Raw genomic sequence first — 20,097 nt, forward strand, 5'->3', positions numbered from 1 at the left:
GTCCGTGAGTTGTTTGGTACCGGGCCGCGAGAGTTGAGGCTCAGGTGTGAAATGTAAATAATTTTTTTTTTCGGTACCGGTACTAGTTTTATTTTGTTGTATTTATCCGCGACACCTTAAAGGCCGGTCCGTGAAAATATTGTCGGGCATAAACCGGTCTGTGGCGCAAAAAAGGTTGGGGACCACTGCGCTAAACTCAAAACTCGCTCTCTCTCTTTTTCTGCTCTCTCTCTTTCTCCTAAAACTTCCCCTGTATATGACTCTGGTTTTACGTGGCCTATCAACACAGTTTATAAATTGGTATATATCACCTTGTTGCTTTGTCTTTAAGTGGTCATGTGATTGGCGTACCACGACTACTTTATTCTTCCTCAGTCAAACAGCAGCACTCATGCCAGTTTTGCCACCTTAGTTCCAGGTGTTGTGCTAGACAGTGATCGTGATTACCGTCCGCGGGAGCGCGCGCAGCTGCTTAAAACTGTAGCGTCCAGATTACTTACAGCTACTTCCGCGTTAGTAATGCTGCTACTCGTAACGCCGTTATTCCCATCACTGACTACCACACACCAAATCCGGTTGTTGGTACGTCCTGGCTTGTGTAGCCACTAGATAACAAAAGCTCAACACTGTGCTTAGCATATGCCCATCCAAGCTGAGTCAGCTTGGATGGGCATATGCGGTTTGTCCTCAAGGCCTGGTTCCCACTGGATTCTTGGCTGACTCATCAAACAAAGACTTAACTATATTACTTAAAAACCACTTCATCTCTCCATTCCTCATGAGAGAGTTAGAGCAGGATTGTAAACATGTTCCTTATTTTGCTCCTCAGACTTGACTTTGCTTCTTCTTAAATACAACACTGAACTTTAAGCTCTTTCAGATTAATCACATATACAGAGGGTACAGTCAGGTGTATTTTAACAGTTTCTGCTTTTACTTACAGACCTCAGGAAAAAGCCACGTTTGACAGCTCTTTGAAGACAGCTCCATTGTGGATTGTATTTAAAGGTGTTGCTGGGACTCATTTACTTCAAATAAACATTATCGACCAGCAGTTATGTTTTATGGACATGGAGAGATGAGAGGAACAGCTGTAAGTTTAATTGCATACAACTCCAAATCAAAAGAGTTAGGACGGTATGTTATGAAAATGAAACTGAAAACAGTATTCCAATAGTTCTTGCAACACATTTAAAAAAAAAGTTGGAACATCCTTTAGAAAAGGAGCTGAATCTTTTAACATTTTCTATTATAAAAATGTATAATTTTTCAGTCTTTTCTCCATGTTTCTTAGTTTCCTCAGTCATATTTCCCTCTGTCTCTTGCTCTCTCTTTGTGTTCTCACTCTCGCTGTCTCTCTGTTTTTAGTCAGACTTTCATTGTGTTTCTCATACTTCCCAATTTATGTTGACAGTCTCTTGTCCCGTGTACATTGTGTTCAATTTTGCTTCCAAAGTCTCGTCAGTTAATTTTTTTTCAGCTGTGTTCCCCAGATGTGGCAGGCAGGTAGGTTAGGACCCAAATGTAAGACTCTCTGTCCTGATTCTCTCCTGTATATTGGCTCTCTCACTCTGTCTGTTGTTTTGATCTCCATCTTGCTCTGTGTGTCATTTGTTTAGAGCCTGCAGTGTTTGTATCCATGAGTATCTGCCAGTTAAGTTGGATTAAGTTATTTTTAATTTCCAGCAATGAAGCTGTTGTTCAGTCCAGCCTGATAATCTTACATTTGAGTCCTGACCTACCTGCCAGCCACACACAGCACTTCATGACATTTAAAGCTTCCTTTCTATGTAACCTCAATATTCCCATCAGTTTCCCCCTAAATATTTTATTATACAAGTTGTACTGATGAAAATACACAACAGATCATATTTTTTCTTTCTTATGTTTTGCTTTGAGAACGAGCTGGCTATTCACAGTGAAAATCTTGTCCAACAGGTACAGCTGGGTCTGCCAGCATTTGGGTTGTACGTGAAGGAGAGGATCTTTCACTTTATAGTTTTTTGACTGTGTCTGGAAACACAAAGTTCTTCTGCAAGGAAAAATGTGAGCGAGCAGAAAACATCCTCATTAAAACAGATGAAACCACAGCTCAGAGCGGCAGATTCAGCATTGAATACAAAGATGCAGCTTCAGGAAGAGGAAGCCTGACTTTTACCATCACAAATATGAGAAAGTCTGACTCAGGAATGTACCGGTATGGTTTGGGTAAATCTTCAGCTCCAGATTCATACTCAGACTTTGAGGTCAGAGTTTCAAATGGTGAGTTTCTACTAAAAGTCAAAATTGGGAAACCAATCACCTACTCTCATACCCCCATAAACTCTCAGGCCAAATACAGTCCTATTTAAACTCAGTCACTTTATTTATTTATTATATAATTCATGGATGTTCATCTATTTAACAGAAATTGCTAAAAACTCTAGAGTCTCCCGTGCACAGAGTGAGGGAGAAGAAATCTCATTTCCATGTGCCACTGCTGTCCAGGCACAGAGGAAGTTCCTTTGTAAGAATCCGTGTGAGAAAGAAGGAAATATCTTCATTGACACAACTAATGACAAAGTTCAGAATGGCAGGTACAGCATTGAATACACAAAAGGATCTGCGTTTGAACTTCGAGCAACCATCAGACGTCTGACCAAGTCCGACACGGGACAGTACAGGTGTGGTTACGGGGACCCTTTATCTCCTGATTCATATGACACTGACGATATTTTGGTTGTAGATGGTAAGTTTCTTTTCAGAATAATAACAATTCTTGATATGTTCATCCTATAGCTTGTTGTTAAAATCTTGCAAATTAGGGATTAGATTAAAATTCATAGTAAAAGATGCCAGTCTTTCTACAATTCTCTCTGTTTTGTTCTTTTTCTGCCCGTCCTTTCCAGCACTGTAGCAATCAGAATTATTGTTTGAAGACCAGGAAAAATGCCCAACAGATTTATTTTACCAAGTGGACCATCCTGGCTTTTGATATACTGGTAGATGGTCAGGTGGCCAGGAGAGGAAAGAGGTGCAGTGCTTTCCCTGCACCTGTAAATTGTTATTATAATTTTTTAATTATGATTAAAATAATCCCACTATTGTCCTCTCTCACGTATTCACAGACATTTGGGACATTATTGGACACAATATTCATTGTAATTGGGTCTTTTTCAGTTACGTTGTTAAATATATATGCCCCCCCTGGAAGCGATATTTATTTCTTTAAGAAAATTATAGACATGATGGTAACAGAGACAGTAGGTTTTCTAATTGGCGGAGGAGATTTAAATATACATCTATAACCAAAGCTAGATATTTCCAATAGAAAAGCACAGAATACCAAAACATTAATTAAGAATATAAATACATTGATGAAGGAGGTGGGACTAATTGATATATGGAGAAACTTGCATTATACCTATTTTTCCTCACCGCACTTGTTATACACAAGAATAAATTATTTTATTACCTTTGGGGAAAATAAAGATAGAATAAACACTTGTGAAATTGGAGCAATAGACTTAAGCGACCATGCACCAGTATACCTGTCCATTGATTTAAACCTGCAACCAAAACTCAATAATTGGAAATTAAATTCAAGCTTACTGAATGATCCACACTTCAAAGAACAAATTAAGAAAGAGATTCACTTCTATATGGAAACGAATGATAATGGTGAGGTGTCTCCTCCTATTCTGTGGGATACTTTAAAAGCTGTCCTGAGAGGGAAAATTATAGCAATATAAGCAATTATAAAAAAAAAGATGAGAAATAAAAAATTAGAAGAGCTGCAAAATAAGTTAGAAGAATTAGAGAAAAGGCATAAAAGAAAAACAACACAGGATATATTGGAGGAAATCATCAAAACAAGAAATGAAATAAATGATTTGACTACATATGAAATTAAATTTTTTTTTATGTTTCTTAAACAAAGGTATTACGAGGGAGGATCTAAAGCAATGAATGTTTTAGCCTGGAAACTAAAAAAGTAAATAGCAGATAATACAGTTCACAAAATTAAACATCCAGTGACAAAATTAATAAAAAATAAACTAGGAGAAGTTCAGAGTGCATTTGAAACATTTTATAAGACTCTTTATGCTAATAAGACAGAGAGTAGTATAGTTGAAATGAACAGTTTTTTAGACTCTCTCGATTTACCAGTACTGAATGAAGAACAGAATAAAACTTCGATTGAAGATATAACAGAAAAGGAACTAAGAAGAGCAATAAGGAGCTAAAAGAAGAATTAATACCAGTGATGCTTCTCACACTGAATTGAGTCTTAAAGAAGGCTCAAGTACCTTTTAGCTGGAAAGAAGCAATTATCTCTGCTATCCCAAAAGAAAACAAGATAAATTAGAATGTGTGTCATATAGACCAATATCTGTTCTTAATACAGATCATAAGCTGTTTATATCTATCATGGCTAGACGATTACAAAAGTTCTTACCTAGTCTAATTCATAATGATCAAACAGGTTTTATTCGAGAGCGCCAAATACAAGATAATGTACGGCGGACACTACAAATTATTAACCATATTCGACAGAATAAAGTAGAAGCAATGGTAATCAGTATCGATTCAGCATTCGATTCAGTTAATTGGAACTTTCTTTATGGAGTCTTGCATAGATTTGGCTTGCATGAAATAATAATTAAGACAATACAGGCACTTTATGATAACCCTACGGCAAGGATTAAAATTAATGGCTACCTATCAAATAGTATTAAGCTGCAAAGAGGAACAAGGCAGGGCTGTGCGTGCTCACCATTATTATTCACGTTATATCTGGAACCATTGGCTCACTATATATGGCAAAACAAAGAAGTAGAAGGTATTAATATCCATGAGAAGGAGCATAAATTATGGAGTGCCAGGACTGCCATAATGCATTAATTAAATACACCATTAAATAATTAATTAAATGTGGCAATAATTAATTAAAATTGGAATTAATTAATTAAATAAATAGTTATGACACATGTAATTAATTAATTATTGACACATTTAATTAATTATTTAATGGTGTATTTAATTAATGCATTATGGCAGTCCTGGCACTCCATAATAAATTAGCCTGCTATGCAGATGATATTTTAATATTTTTGGGTCAACCATCAAACTCTCTACCTAAATTAATGCAGTTATTTGAATACTTTGGTCGACTATCAGGATATAAAGTTAATATGAGTAAAATACAATTGCTTAAGTACAACTATATTCCATCAGAAGAAATTAAAAATAAGTACCAATTAGCATTAAAAAACGCAGGCCATTTTTTGATTTTGACGGTGTTAACTACTAGAAGACTAGAGGAAATATTAGTTATATTAATGGAAACAAAAACACACTCCTTACATGCCTTTTGTATTTTTTTTCTGTTTTTCTTCCTTTTCTATTTTTCTTTCTTTTTTTCTTTTTTCTGTTTTTCTTCTTTCATTCCTTTTGTATGGATATTTTAGTTAGAAATAAGACCCCAAGTAATTGGGTCTTTTTCAGTTTAAACCTTTTGCAAACATATATGAGATTCTTGACGGGTTCCAGTCACACTTTAAAGAACAGTATTATGCTGTATTCTGTCTTGTTCTCTATGAAACATGTCTAAATGGAATCTTAGAAATTGAATTCAGATCTATGAAAGTGAATATAAATAAGTCTGCTTTTTGATTTTTCTATAATGGGCTCTGTGTTACAGTGGTGACTTACACTTCTACTCAGGTCTGTGCTTTCAAAGGATCAACAGCAGAAATACACTCCAAATTCAGATACCTATCGATTATAAATGACATAAAGACAAGAATCCAGAAAATGTTCTGGTTTACTACAGTCAAAGATAATGAGCCTGTGGACCTGAAAACAGATCCAGAGTATTCAGGTCGAGTTCAGTATCAGTGTGAAAACAATGACTGCACTCTGAGAATCTCAGACCTGAGAGAGAGCGACTCAGCTGAGTACAAGTTCATGCTCATAACAAACAATCCAGGAGGGAAATATACTGGATCACCTGGAGTCACTTTGACTGTTACAGGTAAAAAATATTTGACTGGAATTCACGTTAAACATTTCCATGTGTATTTGTGCAGATGTTGAGATATTTCTGATATAATGTCATTGTTTTTTTTACTCCCAGATCCACAGCTCCAGGTACATGTGAGGAGATCAACAGTAAACTCTTATTCTAACTGGACAGAGCTGACATGTCACAACAACTGTCAGCTACCCGATCAATCTTCCTACATCTGGTACAGGAATGGACACAAACTTTCATCAGACGAACAATATTTACAGCTGAACACATTTGATTCTGCAGACCGTTTTTACTGCGCTGTGAAAGGATATGAGATATTCCCTTCTCCAACAGTGTGTGAGTTCACTACTTTTTGTTTCATTAAGAGAATTATATTTAATTTTTCTTTATTTACGTGAATGTGTCTGTATGTTAGTTTTAGTCAGAGGCCTTTCTTTTGGGAGGTTTACAATGTTTTCTTTTTAGAATATAAATTTCTAAAATTTGGTTTTGTTGTCATTCTTATGTTTCCTCCTCCAGATGCTCCAAAGCTTCCCTCTGTGTCAGTGAGTCCCTCTGCTGAGATAGTGGAGGGCAGTTCAGTCACTCTGACCTGTAGCAGTGATGCTAACCCAGCAGCTAACTACACCTGGTACAAGGAGGATGTCATCAACCCTCTCAGGTACCAAAAACAACATTTTTTCAGATCCATCCGGCCTTCTCAATCTGGAAAGTATTACTGTACAGCTGATAATGGCCTGGGACAAAAGAGATCTGAAAGCAGAACTATTGATGTGAAATGTGAGTAAAATACATTTATAAGCTTTAAATTCTTTGTTCTCAGTTGAACAGTTAACATCAACTTTAGAGATAAGACTTAATTCATCATCATGAAGAGTGAAAACAGATTTACTGCACAATCATGTCTGTTTATTACAATATAAGGAAGTTTGACAAGGAAATAGGAAGGTTTCTACATATTATTATTTTATAATTTTTGTTGTGAGAAGCCTGCAAAGACTTGAGTATATTTATAACCAACCATGTTGTCATTCTTATGTTTCCTCCTCCAGATGCTCCAAAGCTTCCCTCTGTGTCAGTGAGTCCCTCTGCTGAGATAGTGGAGGGCAGTTCAGTCACTCTGACCTGTAGCAGTGATGCTAACCCAGCAGCTAACTACACCTGGTACAAGGAGGATGTCATCAACCCTCTCAGTTACCAAAACCAACATGTTTTCAGCTCCATCCTGCCCTCTGACTCTGGAAAGTATTACTGTACAGCTGATAATGACCTGGGACAAAAGAGATCTGAAAGCAGAACTATTGATGTGAAATGTGAGTAAAATACATTTATAAGCTTTAAGTTCTTTGATCTCAATTGAACAGTTAACATCAACTTTAGAGATAAGAGTTAATTCATCATCATGAAGAGTGAAAACAGATTTACTGCACAATCATGTCTGTTTATTACAATATAAGGAAGTTTGACAAGGAAATAAGTAAGGTTTCTGAATGTTACCTTTTATAATTTTTGTAGCGTTGTGAGAAGCCTGCAAAGACTTGAGTATATTTATAACTAACCATGTTGTCATTGTCCTTATTTCTCCTCCAGATGCTCCAAAGCTTCCCTCTGTGTCAGTGAGTCCCTCTGCTGAGATAGTGGAGGGCAGTTCAGTCACTCTGACCTGTAGCAGTGATGCTAACCCAGCAGCTAACTACACCTGGTACAAGGAGGATGAAAATTTACCAAAAGCATTTGGACAGAACTTCACCGTCACCAAGTTCAGACCTGAACACAGTGGGCGTTATTACTGTGAAACCCAGAACAAGCTGGGACGTCATAACTCCACCTTACAGCAGACCATTGTGCCAGGTAATCATTTATATTTACATACTGGATACACTCAGAAAGGAGTGCAGTCAAAAAGTCAGGCACAATCTACATTCATGCACTGTGGCTAATTATTGGATGGCACTAGAATTTATAATAACAGATCACCTTCAAAATACCTCAGCACAGATAGAACTGTATTACTACCTAAATGTACACATGTGCAAGTATTTATTTTGCCAAAATGTTTCCTCTTCAGCGTTGTATGGACTCATAGCGCTGCTACAGATAATTAAACCAGAGCTGATGTTAAAAACTTTGCTCTTTTGAATCTACACTAATCCATCATCATCTTTAAAAGCATATGTTTGTATGGTGTCTGTCCTGTGAGGGCCAAATATCTCAAAATAATCATTAATGAGTTCAGAAAACCAGGCCTGCAACTTGATTTACAAAGATAATTTAAATATATTAAAAATAAAATACTGGCTGCACCTGTAACTGTTCAACTTGCCTGTGTGGTTAAACAGAATATGGCAGGAGTCCCACTGTCTGCTGTCAAGGCTTTCCTTATTCATGTGCTAAAGAGTCCTAAGAATCAACATTGTAACTTATCTATCACGATGACAAGAACCATGTTTATTGCTAATGCTAGTCCTGTTTCCATGCAAAAAGCAGATTGTAACTGATCTCAGAATACTGAAAGCAGAGCCAGTGACATTTTTAACCTCCTGTTAAAAACCAGGGATTTATCCATAATGCCCATGTGCACCCAGCCAGATAAAGCTGCAGGCCACTCAGCTTGAAGTGATTTTTAATCGAATACAGACGAGGCTATGAAATTAAGATGTGCTACAGTTTTCAGTGGAATAAGGGGCGCGCCCAGTTAACCCTGTTTCCAGAGACAATAGCCAACTGCTGCCACTGTAAAGGATGAATGTTTATTGTAGGCTTTTTACTTTACAGTATAAAGTGCATTGAGACAACTGAAATGAGAGAAACGTTATGATAAAACACTGTTTGAGATTAACAGAGTGAGGTCACGTTACTCTGCTGTGTTTAAATAGATTTCTATTTTTATTTTTCACTGGAGAAGAACTTGGCTTCTGTAGCCTAAAACTCCAACACTGTTCAGGCCATACACAGGTCGAACGTTATGGAATACTCAATTAACTATTAGTGCTTTACTTTGATCTTGATCAGGAGCAAAGAAGATAAAAGCTGCTGGAGTAACTGCTGCTGTTCTCCTGTGTGTAACATCCCTCCCTGTCTTCCTTTGGATTCGGTGAGCAGATCTGTCGCATTAAACTTTTACTTTTCAGTCATTGTGTTGTTCTTTTGTTCATTATCATTTCATTCCTCAGAAAAAAGAGGAATTCCAAGGAATCATCCAAGACTGAAGGCAGAGCAGACAACAAAGAACAGGTGAAACCAGAAATATAAATGCAGTAAAAAAAAGCATCATTCACCATTCTAATCTAAGATCATTTTTTTCTATGCAGTGTCTCTCTGATCAGGAGGAGCCACAGGAACAGGATGATCTTCAGTATGCCAGCATCCACTTCTCTAAAAACCAGGCAGATCCTCTCTACAGCAACAGCAGTTCAGCCCCACAGACACCTGGAGGAACAGAGAGTTACACTTAAAAACTGAAAACTATTTGAATGAAAGAGTCCAGGCAACTAATCAGTCTTCCTAGATTGTATCACATCATCTCAACAAGAATAAATGTAACAAAGTTGTTGAACTTCATGCAGATCATACATGATTTAATTACGCTCACCACAGAAACATAAAATCTTTATTTTATTTTTTCAAATTACAAGTTTGACTCTTGTTAATATAAAAACCACCTACTTTAACTTTTTTGAGTTTACTGTGTTACACTGCTGTTAAATCAAATTAAAAAGTACAGCCCTGTGGTGAGCAGCTCCTCACATAATACAATGAGCCTCGCTAGAAGATTCAAATGAATATCTGGGAAATGCATTGCCTGCTTGAGCATTCTTCTTCTGTTTTTAAGCTTGTTTTTTTTCACCATCATAATATAATTTCATGCTACATACTCAGAATCAACTAATTTCTTGTCAACAAAGACATAATTCCCATTAGCAGAAAGAAGCTGCATCATGGGAGGTTTGGTCTGTTCACTCAGTGAGCATCATAATTTAGCCAGCATGGTGGCTACTGGAGCTAGTTCTCTAGTTCTTTTGCTGCTCTTTTTCTTTGCTTATCACTTGTAGAAAAATACACGTATGTGATCAAACATGATTATCATAGTCTGTTTTCTGATGTTTGATATCCTGATGTATTATTATCATAATTGCATTTATTTGATAAACTATCAACTTTTTTAACAAACAATTAAATAACACCTGATTTTTCAGTAATCTTAACACTTCATCAGAGTGATATAAATGGTTTCTCTATATAAGGCTACGTCCACACGTACACGGGTATTTTTGAAAACAGAGATTTTCCGTTTTTGTTTTAAAAAATAATCCCGTCCACACGTAAAGGCAGAAACGAAGGAAAACGCTGCTAGGAACATGCCAAAGCAACAGGTGGCGCTATATTCCTACCCATGCAGAAATGTTGGCCAATCAGAAGTCTAGAAGCCTCGGTGGGAAAAAGTAAACAAAGATGGGGCATAGAAGCAGAACTGAGTCCTATGTGTGGAGGGACAGTAACTGTGTGTGTATATGTAAGCATTTAAACACTGCAGAGAGTACAATTAACAGTAATAGTATTGTAGAAATTAATTTCACCGAAACAATAACGTGGCGCACAGTTTGACGTCAAAAAATGCGCACACCTTTGACGCTGCGTTTTCTCCGTTTTTCTCGTCCACACGTAAACGCAAAAACGGAGTTTTCAAAAATATCCACCCTGGCAGGAGATTTTAAAAATCTCCATTTTCAGTGACCGAAAACGCAGTTTACGTGTGGACGAAAGGTGCAAACGCATAGAAAAATCTGCGTTTTCAAAAATACCCGGGTACGTGTGGACGTAGCCTAAGAATACACAGAAGCAGAAACAATACATTTTGTTTGAAGTAAATATTATAATTAATCATCTTATAGAAGTTATATATGTTGGTACACTATGTAGATTATAGGACAAAGAAGCAGTTGTCAAGGACGAGTTCGGTTATATATACACAGATATACATACGTTACAATTACTTTAGTATGATGGGATTTCAGAGAAACTGTTCAAGTTGCTGTTTCTATCAGGAGAGGAGAGAGAAGAAGCCAGAGCAGAAGTGAGGTGTAAATTGTGCAGTAATATTAAGCTCTTGGTATATTCCATTGAGAAACAGTGAGTGCGAATTAGACTGACCAGAGTTCTTTAGGGCAGGAGAGGGTGGCAAGTGAGTATTGCAGGTAAGTATCCAAGTATAACAAAGAATGCACACTTGCACTGCAGAGCCAGGGGTGCATATTAATGTTGTGAACAGGAAGGATGTCTGGTTTCACTGACCTGATTTCCACAATTTGACCACAGCAGAAAGTGATCAAATAAAGTAGAATGTTCTGAGTGAAACATCTTCTACTCTTCTGTATTTTCTTCTGCTTATTCAACAGACTTTACTAACATGTGGAGCCTAAACATTTTATTCTGCATGTTAACTCCGTGTAACTCTGGGCTTCTTGTTGATTCAAAGTGCTGCTGTTTTAAAAAGAGGATGTTTTTTTGATGATTGGCCCTGAGATATCCAGAAATGTTCACAGGATTCAAACCATCAATAATCCAGATATTCCCAAATGTGATGGCCAAACCCATGGCCACACTCTAAAGTCAGTAACTCTTGTATTTTCATTTCTTCATTTAAACACAGTAACACACTTTAGTTTCCAATAACTTTATTGATTGGTTTGGATACATTTGTTCTATTTCTAAGGGTGCACATTTAGTTTGCTTATGTATTCATACCACTTCATTAGTTTGATTTTTGACTAACCTTTGTCAAAAAAGGTTTAGGTTTAAGTGGTTTTTGATTTTCTTCTTTGGTGTTTAGTTTATTAACAAACCAGACGATACTGCACTGTTTGTTATTTACAATTGTGTTTTGTTTAGTTATCCCTTGTGTGTCACTATGGTCTGATCAGCCATTATATATACCCTTGTGTGTCATTTCATGTTTAGGTCAGTTATGTTTGTTTGGGCAGTCATTAGAGTTGGATGTCTTGAGACCGGTCTTGATCTCGAGACCACTTTTACGTGGTCTTAGTCTTGTCCTGGTCTCGACGGACTTTTGTCTCGGTCTTGTCTTGGTCTCGCTGTCTCAGTTTTGCTGTCTCAGATGAACATAGTGGTCGGGAGATTTGGAGTCAACAGTATCCATGACACACAACGTAACATTCGATAATGGGTCATGCACAAAACCATCAGCTCTAAGAGCCGTGCTTAGAGTACTTTGTTGGGAATCAGAAGAGTCGACTCCCATTGAGCGAGAGCCGGCTCCTCACTTAATTTCCTTTCGCTGCTCAGCTCTCACACAGCGACACACAGTGGCTCGCTGTGCTCAAATCCCTCCATATTGGGGCATATTATTATTTCGCCTTTCGCGCCCCTCAAACACAACTAAATGCAACCCATTAGATTGAGCAGTATGCCATATCAGTAAGTTACAGAAAGGTCAGAGACTTCGTCTGTCATAACATTGACCACAAAGAGTTTTCGGTAAATGCAAAAAGAAGCATTTGGCAAAATGCAGATTTTGCAAAGTCTCCTTGACCGATACAGCCGGGACTACTTCAACCTTCACCAGACACCTGGAGCGCAAACACCCTCAAAGGTAAGCTAGCCAGTAGCCAGCTTTCCATTTTCAAACTCTTCTGCCTACCTTTCCAACCTCAGATGACCAGGTCATGTTCATGTAATATTGTTATTTATAATGTGTTCTTCAAGCGGTATAAATTATTTAGGGACAGAATTTTTGCAACTTTCTCTGCAGACTTAACTTGTGAAGATCAGAGATGGGCAGTAAAAAAATAATCAGATTACAGTAACGTGTTACACGTAACGCGTTACTGTAATCTGATTACTTTTTTCAAGTAACGAGTAAAGTAAGGGATTACTATTGCAAAAACGGTAATTAGATTACCGTTACTTTTCCGTAGAAACGCTGCGTTACTGCGTTACTAAAACCGTGATTTTTTTGCGAGAATGTCTCATGACAGTAACATAAGCGAGTGCGACGTTCATGTCAACAGCTGTGTGCAGATCAACAATGGATAATATATCGAGTGTGGGAGAGAGTATGAGTATGCAGCGTTTAAAGCGTGGAAGTACTGACCTTATTTTGAGTTTGATTCCATAAAAAGTGACAAAAACATTAGTGTCCGTTGTGCGTGGGAAGAAAAAACATTTTTACAGCGAAAAAAAACCCTAAACAAGCTCCGAGTGCACAACGACGTAATGGGAAACTCACAGAGAAACTCGTGGATTCTTCAACAAACCGCTGCGGCACACCTGCACCAGGGCACACCTCTGCCTGCCCCACTCCTGCTTTACAGGTGAAAATAGAGCAACAGGACCGCTGAGTCTTTGACATTATTTATTTTCTGCTGTGTTTTACTTGCATCTATTTGAAAGACTGAGTGTAAACACAAAAAATATTTTATGTTATGTGCTGAAATGTGCAGAAAATAGGTTTAAATGTTAAACAAATTTATTCAAATCAGAGAATGGTGCATATAATTTAATTTTTGCTTGATGCATAAAGTTAAAAGATTTAAACTGATAAAACAAGTTTTAAAAAGAGACTTTTCCATTTGATTACATTTTGTATGATGGATTATGCAGAAAAAGTAGAATTGGGCTGAAAGCTCTATCTCTTTATTACCTATTCAGGTTGTAAATCGTGTTTTTAAAAAGTAACTAAGTAATCAGTAAAGTAACGGGATTACTTTTTTGGGGAAGTAATCAGTAATTAGTTACTGATTACTTTTTTCAAGTAACTTGACCAACACTGGTGAAGATTGTAACTAACGTTACATGCTATGTACAGCTAGCTAGCACTAGCACTGGCTATCACCTACTTAAATAGTTTTCACTAACTTTAGGTATTTTGGTGAATTCATTGAGCAGAAATATATCGAAACCATTTCAGTGAGCACTTTAAGAGCTAGTATGGTGTGGTTTGTTGTCGACTTTAATGGGCATATTTATGTGGTTGCTGACTCGTAAGGAAGGACGGGCGTTTCAAGAGTGTCCCTTTAACATTGCTAGGCTAACAGCGGTATTCTCAACAGTGAAGCTCAGATCAGAGCAGTCTATGGCTTTGGTCCAGATAGCTCAGATGGCAAAACTGAGTCCTAAAGTTCTAAAATCGAACTTAAGGATCTTTGACTATGACTGTCTTAGGTGTTTTCTACTATGTTGCCCTACAAAACCAGTCCAGTGTGTAGGGGCTACTGCAACATGTCATTATTAGACAGTTATTTTGTATTGGTGTAACTTCAGACTTTATTGAGTAGTTCATTTCTTGTCAATACAGCTGTGTCTGATAGCTGACTGACATGAGGAGGCTTAATGCAATATGCAAAGTTAATGCACAGACATTTTGTCTTTTGCAGATTTAATTCAACTGTTTTTCTGTTCTTGTTATTTAAGGTCTTGCAACCCTGAACACTCCAGTATTTTCATTATTACTAGTTGTGCCTAATGATCTATAAATGTGTCACACTGGATTGGGTTAGGTTATTTTGTATGCAAAGATCTGCCTCATTGATAGATTTAAAATCACTGTGCTTGTAAGATACAGTAGTTTGTTGTGGTTGAATAGAAACAGATGTTTTACAGATTCCTATTTCCCTGTTTTGTAGGTACTTGGAGTACAGATCTGCAACATCAGTGATAGCGGTCAATCCCACACAGCCTCAATTATCATTGTTTGCTCCAAGCATCCACTTATTTTGCCCAAATTCACCCAGGCAACAGGCCATCACCTAGTCCATCCTACAGGACTTTATAGTTGGATGCTCTCTCCCCCTGACTATCATTGAGAATCCACATTTTAGACACTTCCTGAATGTCCTTCAAATACAGCAAATACACTCCTGTGTCTAGGACCACCTTGACAGAGAGGCTGACATAAAGCCCTGGATATCCAGCCAAATGCAGCAATAACAACAGACCTCTGGTCTGACCGGAGGCTTCGGTCTTTCCTGGGAGTTACTGCTCATGTTGCCTGCAAGAACAAGGACTCTTGCTGCTGCTATTGTGCTGTGGTGTATCGCCCAAATAGCTTGCTTATGTCAGAGTTCAGCGACTTCCTGTCCTCCACTATGCGGTTGTCCAGACTGCTTTTAGTTGGGGATTTTAACATACATGTTGATGACAACTCTGACCTTGCCAGAGGTTTTATCAACATTATGGATTCTTTTCATTTTACCCAGCATGTGTCAGGCCCCACACATAACAAAGGACACACACTGGACATTGTTTTTACTTTGGGTTTGAATATTAATTCTATTTGTTCTGAGGACATTTTTATCTCTGATCATCACTGTATTCTTTTAACACATCTTCTCATGAGCCTTTGTCTCCCGTTCACAGGACAATTATCTCGCGCATTATAAATTCCTCTACAGCGGAGAGTTTCTCGCTTTTAATTTAACTCTATCCCCGAAAAACGGTGTTGATTTCTTAACAGATGTATTTAATATCCATAATAATATCCATATAATGTTTTTCAATTTTAGATTAAATCTGTCTGGTTAAAATGAGATCAGTTTCTGTTTCTAAGTCCTTACCCTGGCTAAATGACAATATCTGCTCCATTAAACGCGATTGTCGTAAAGCTGAGCGCTCATTCTGCTGAGACAGCCCTTCTTGGAGTTTCCAGTGACATTCTGATGCAAAACGATGCTGGAAAATGTTCTGTACTCCTAATGTTGGACCTCACGTCAGCCTTTGACACCGTTGACCATTACATTTTGCTTGAAAGGCTGAAATACTGGGTTGGTGTATCTGAGTCTGCCTTAGAGTGGTTCTCTTCGTATCTCTGTGAATGATACTTTTTTGTGGCGGTCTCTAAGTACAGGTCATCTTCCACGTCCCTGTCCTATGGTGTGCCACAAGGTTCTGTGTTGGAGCCCTTATTGTTTTCAATATATCTACTTCCTCTCCAGCATATTTTGAGCCCCTTCGAGGACATTTGCTACCACTGCTACGCGGATGACATCCAGTTATACATTTCTTTTATACCTGAAAATGTTTCTAAGCTGCAGATTCTAAATGAGTGCTTAGAATCCATCAAATGGTGGATGGCTGACAACTTCCTCCAACTTAATGAAGAAAAGACTGAAGTCCTTGTATGTGCTCCGGACAGACATGTACCTAACACAAGGCGGAGAGTCCCATAGAGTAGTATAGAGTCCACACTTTTTCCGTCAATTGTTCCGTCGGTCCTGCTCACATCTCCAATGGTTGTACACGTTGTCATTAACGTGGCTTCACTCCACATCAGCCACGCCGCTTTGCTCGCTAAAACACCGTGTCAGCACATAAGGACGCTGTCATAGCCTGTCAACGACGTTGATTAGCTGCGTATATACGAATATGAATCACATCATTGGCTGGACTATGGGATAAGGTGGCATCGTTCTGATCCCATACGGGAGCAGCCAGTCACTTATTGACTAACACTGCAAAACAGAATTGTTAAAGTTTCAATTTTAATTTCAATTCAGGTACTTTTTTTTTTTTTTTTGTGCACAATGCAGATTTTCTGTGTGCAGAGACCGTGCCAGCAGTGCGCAATTGCGCACGTGCGCAGCTTAGAGGGAACATTGGTCAGGGCACTGAAAAGACCCTTAGAGAAACAGTTCTCTGGAATTTTTTAGGCAGATTTGCATGGATGAAGAGGATCCAGAGGAGCCGTTTAGCCACCGGATCTACTTCCTTGCCACCATGCTCGACCCCCAGTTTGGACTGACCTGGGTAGATTTGGATGTCCAAAATGGTGAAACCGGATCAGCACTGAAGAGGTTCAGAGATGACCTTAAAAAGTAATTAACAGGTGGCTGTATAATAATAATTATTTATTGTTATTGTTGCACTTATTAACACTGTCTTTGGTTTTACAGCACCATTAGAAGCATCCTGTCTAATCCTGTCTTTGTGTGTGTGTGTGTGTGTGTGTGTGTGTGTGTGTGTGTGTGTGTGTGTGTGTGTGTGTGTGTGTGTGTGTGAGTGAGATGCATCTGCAGCACCAACAAAAGAAGACACAGAATTATCGGACAGTGACTCAGCACCACCCCCAAAACAATGTCTTCTTTCACGCTATAAGGCATATTGGCAACTGTCAAGCCTTTGAGTCGCCGAGCAGCTGAGTAGGGGAATAATGTTAACGCGCCCACTGTTCAAAACGTAAGTCAAAGTTCCAGGTTAAAAACTCCTTTATTTGTTATCAAATCCTTAAAATCTGTAGAAAAACAGTGATCAAAAGACATTCTAAGCTTGAGCGGTCAGCAAAAGTCGACTTCCCCCATCACCCACTCATTCACAAAAATTCCCTCGGGACGTGAACAGGTGATATAGCAATCACTATTACTATTACCGACACCACGTGACCCAAAGCTACGCCTATCCACAACAAGGCATTTAGGTTGCAACGCAGCACAAGCCAGGACTCGAGCACTGATGCACAAATAAGCAAGTACCTAGACAGCATAAATGACTGTGACTGTGATGCACTCACCTTTTGGTCAAAAAACAAAGAGCGTTTCCCTAGTCTACACACTGTTGCCTTGAAGGTCCTCTCAAGCCCTGCTTCTTCTGCCCCAGTTGAGAGAGTTTTTAGTAGTGGAGGCATTCTAATGAGACCCCACCACGCATGGCTAGGCTATAAGATGTTGCCATCTTTAGTTTTCTTGAAGTGCAATCAATCACTGTTTTAAAATGTGAACTGTTTTCTCTCCCTCCTCTCTGAAAATATGCTGTTTGTTCATTAGATATTTTTTGTTCATAATATTTGTTCATAAGATATCTGTTATTTGTCTGTGTTCTATTGTTCCTGCCCTACTGAACAACAGGCTTGATTTCATTGGCAGTGTGTTGTAATCACATGCCACTGAAGACATCAAGATGGCAGAATCTTTTAAGCACTTGTTCTTATTCTTATTAATGCACAATTTCTATTGCTATGTAATATTTGTAGTTTGCATCTGATTAATGTGAGGTGTGCATGTGCATAAGTAAATGTTTTTCAACTCGGTCACTCACACCAAACAAAAGAGCATTTTGTGTCAAGTATATAAAAAATGTAGCCTAAAAAACATTACAGATCTATGCAGTATATTAATCACTTATATAATTTTTTACATAAAGATAACATTAAAAACTCACGTCTCATCATGATTGATGTCTCAATCAGAGACATTATTCTATTTTTTCCAACACATTCCAGACATTCTTGTTTGATGAATTTCCAACAGTTTAGGTTCAAACATATTTTACATTTTTCTCATCAGCTGCAGTTTGAGAAAAGAAATCTATAATTGTGAAGAAAACTTAGCAGTGTCTGATTTAATGTGCCTTATTTCCTGCTGAGGCTCCACTTCTCACTGTGTGTTTCTATGAAGTCTTGTACATTTAACATATTTTGTACTCTAAAAATCCAAACACAGTTTGTAAATATGTTCATGTTTCCTCCTCCAGATGCTTCCTCTCAAAAGCTTCCCTCTGTGTCAGTGAATCCCTCTGCTGAGATAGTGGAGGGGGCCTCTCACCCTGCGATTGTTAGGATATTTTTAAAAAGGGGATTAAAAAATAAGAAAAATGTAATAACAGAAAGTCATTTTTAGCTGTTTAGACCATCTTTGCCTGCTTATGCCAACAAACAATGTTGGGGTGTAACGGAATACATGTACCAGCATAACAGGGGGGTATTTAAAATACAAAATATGAGTAACTGTATTCCGTTATGTGTTACCGTTTAAAAAGGTGGTATTAAGAATACAGTTTGTACACTCAATATGTAAATGACACGGCTGTCTTTTCCTGTGTCAGGCTGTCCCCTCTCTATTTGTGGTAATTCCATGCCGATGGAAACCCAAACAAAACACGCATTAAGAGGCTCTAATGCCGGGGTGTCAATCTCGGGGCCCATGTCACCTTTACTTGCGACCCACATAATTTATGTGTTTTTGCCACACACTCGCACTCTCCTCCTTAAAGCTGTCTCACTCACTGAGGGGTAGTGATCCTGATCCTGAAATATCGATACTTCCAATACCAACGTTTCATGTTGCATGATCAATTCCCATATGAAAATATCAATATCTAATGTAATTACATTTGATTTTATCATAAAAATGACATACAGAGAAAATTAAACTCAGCAATTAACAGGATAGTCAGCAATACCCTGTTAATAGGTTATTGCTGACTCTCATTCATGTGCGTGCTACGGCTCCGCATGAGCGTGAGCCAATGAGAGTCCCAAGGCACTTTAGACCACAAAACATGCAATCTTGACTTTGTTCACAGATCATAACTGCATTTACGTTCAACATAGAAATTGTGCTTTGTGCGATGTATGTGTGAAAACAGTTAAATAGGGATGGGTACCGGTTCTGACGTAAATGGTAGTAACCAGACCAAAAAGCAGCGCACATTTCGGTGCTTTATATCGGTGCTTTTTTTCCTGAAATGTCATACACTTTGGATTCTAACCAATCATTTTATAGTTAACATTGTTATCTTTTTACAAAAAAAACAGCTAAACATGAAAGGTTTTTGGACAAAGTTTGTGTTCTCCATTCTTTAAGCACCGGTTCAGCACCGTTTCAAAAGTACCGGTTTGGTACTGGTATCGGATAAAACCTAAATGATACCCATCCCTACAGTTAAATACTGTGGCAACACGACAAACCTCATTAAAAAAAAATGGGGTGCCGCTCTCACTCAATGGGAATTGGCTCTTCTGATTCACTACATTGTTATGATTTAATCTTTGTTTTCTGAGTTACCTTTGTTGCAGCTGCTCCAGTTCCTTGATTGAAGAGGCAAGAGATGGAAAAGGGGCAGAGCGAGCTTTAATGGAGGACTGCAAATTGTCTCATTCCATAACTCGGGACCATGGGGGGGTTTGGAGTTCATTATGTTAGTTTCAGTTAGGTTTTGTATGTTTTTGTCACGGCTGGGGCAGCAGTCGTGTGGTGGAGTTAAATGAGGACCCAAGATGCAAGAAACGTCTAGATGCAGGTGAGCGTTTTATTTACAAATGGTGAAATATACACAGAAACGAGGGTGGCGAG

The 20,097-nt window shown here is 38.2% G+C and overlaps 1 protein-coding gene across 1 annotated transcript; it reads left to right on the forward strand.

Annotated features, from left to right (window-relative positions):
* Nucleotides 1-2,153: 2,153 nt before the first annotated feature.
* LOC146572008 (B-cell receptor CD22-like) lies at nucleotides 2,154-9,471 on the forward strand. The gene is made up of 9 exons (XM_085276043.1): nucleotides 2,154-2,262; nucleotides 2,408-2,728; nucleotides 5,684-6,016; nucleotides 6,119-6,352; nucleotides 7,069-7,329; nucleotides 7,607-7,867; nucleotides 9,029-9,110; nucleotides 9,190-9,250; nucleotides 9,328-9,471. The coding sequence occupies exons 1-9, from the start codon at nucleotides 2,169-2,171 to the stop codon at nucleotides 9,469-9,471; spliced, it is 1,791 nt and encodes a 596-aa protein (XP_085132169.1). The 5' UTR covers nucleotides 2,154-2,168.
* Nucleotides 9,472-20,097: the final 10,626 nt, after the last annotated feature.

The sequence above is a fragment of the Mchenga conophoros genome, linkage group LG6 (genome assembly GCF_057382185.1).
Source record: "Mchenga conophoros isolate Kocher_MC1m ecotype Shallow Benthic linkage group LG6, M_conophoros_male_GT1.1, whole genome shotgun sequence".
Classification (NCBI taxonomy): domain Eukaryota; kingdom Metazoa; phylum Chordata; class Actinopteri; order Cichliformes; family Cichlidae; genus Mchenga; species Mchenga conophoros.

Coding starts and splice junctions, on each gene's coding strand:
- LOC146572008 (XM_085276043.1), top strand. CDS start 2,169: ATGAGAAAGTCTGACTCAGGAATGTACCGGTATGGTTTGGGTAAATCT. Junction 2,729..5,683: donor CGATATTTTGGTTGTAGATG/GTAAGTTTCTTT, acceptor TCTGTGTTACAG/TGGTGACTTACACTTCTACT. Junction 9,111..9,189: donor CCTGTCTTCCTTTGGATTCG/GTGAGCAGATCT, acceptor TTCATTCCTCAG/AAAAAAGAGGAATTCCAAGG.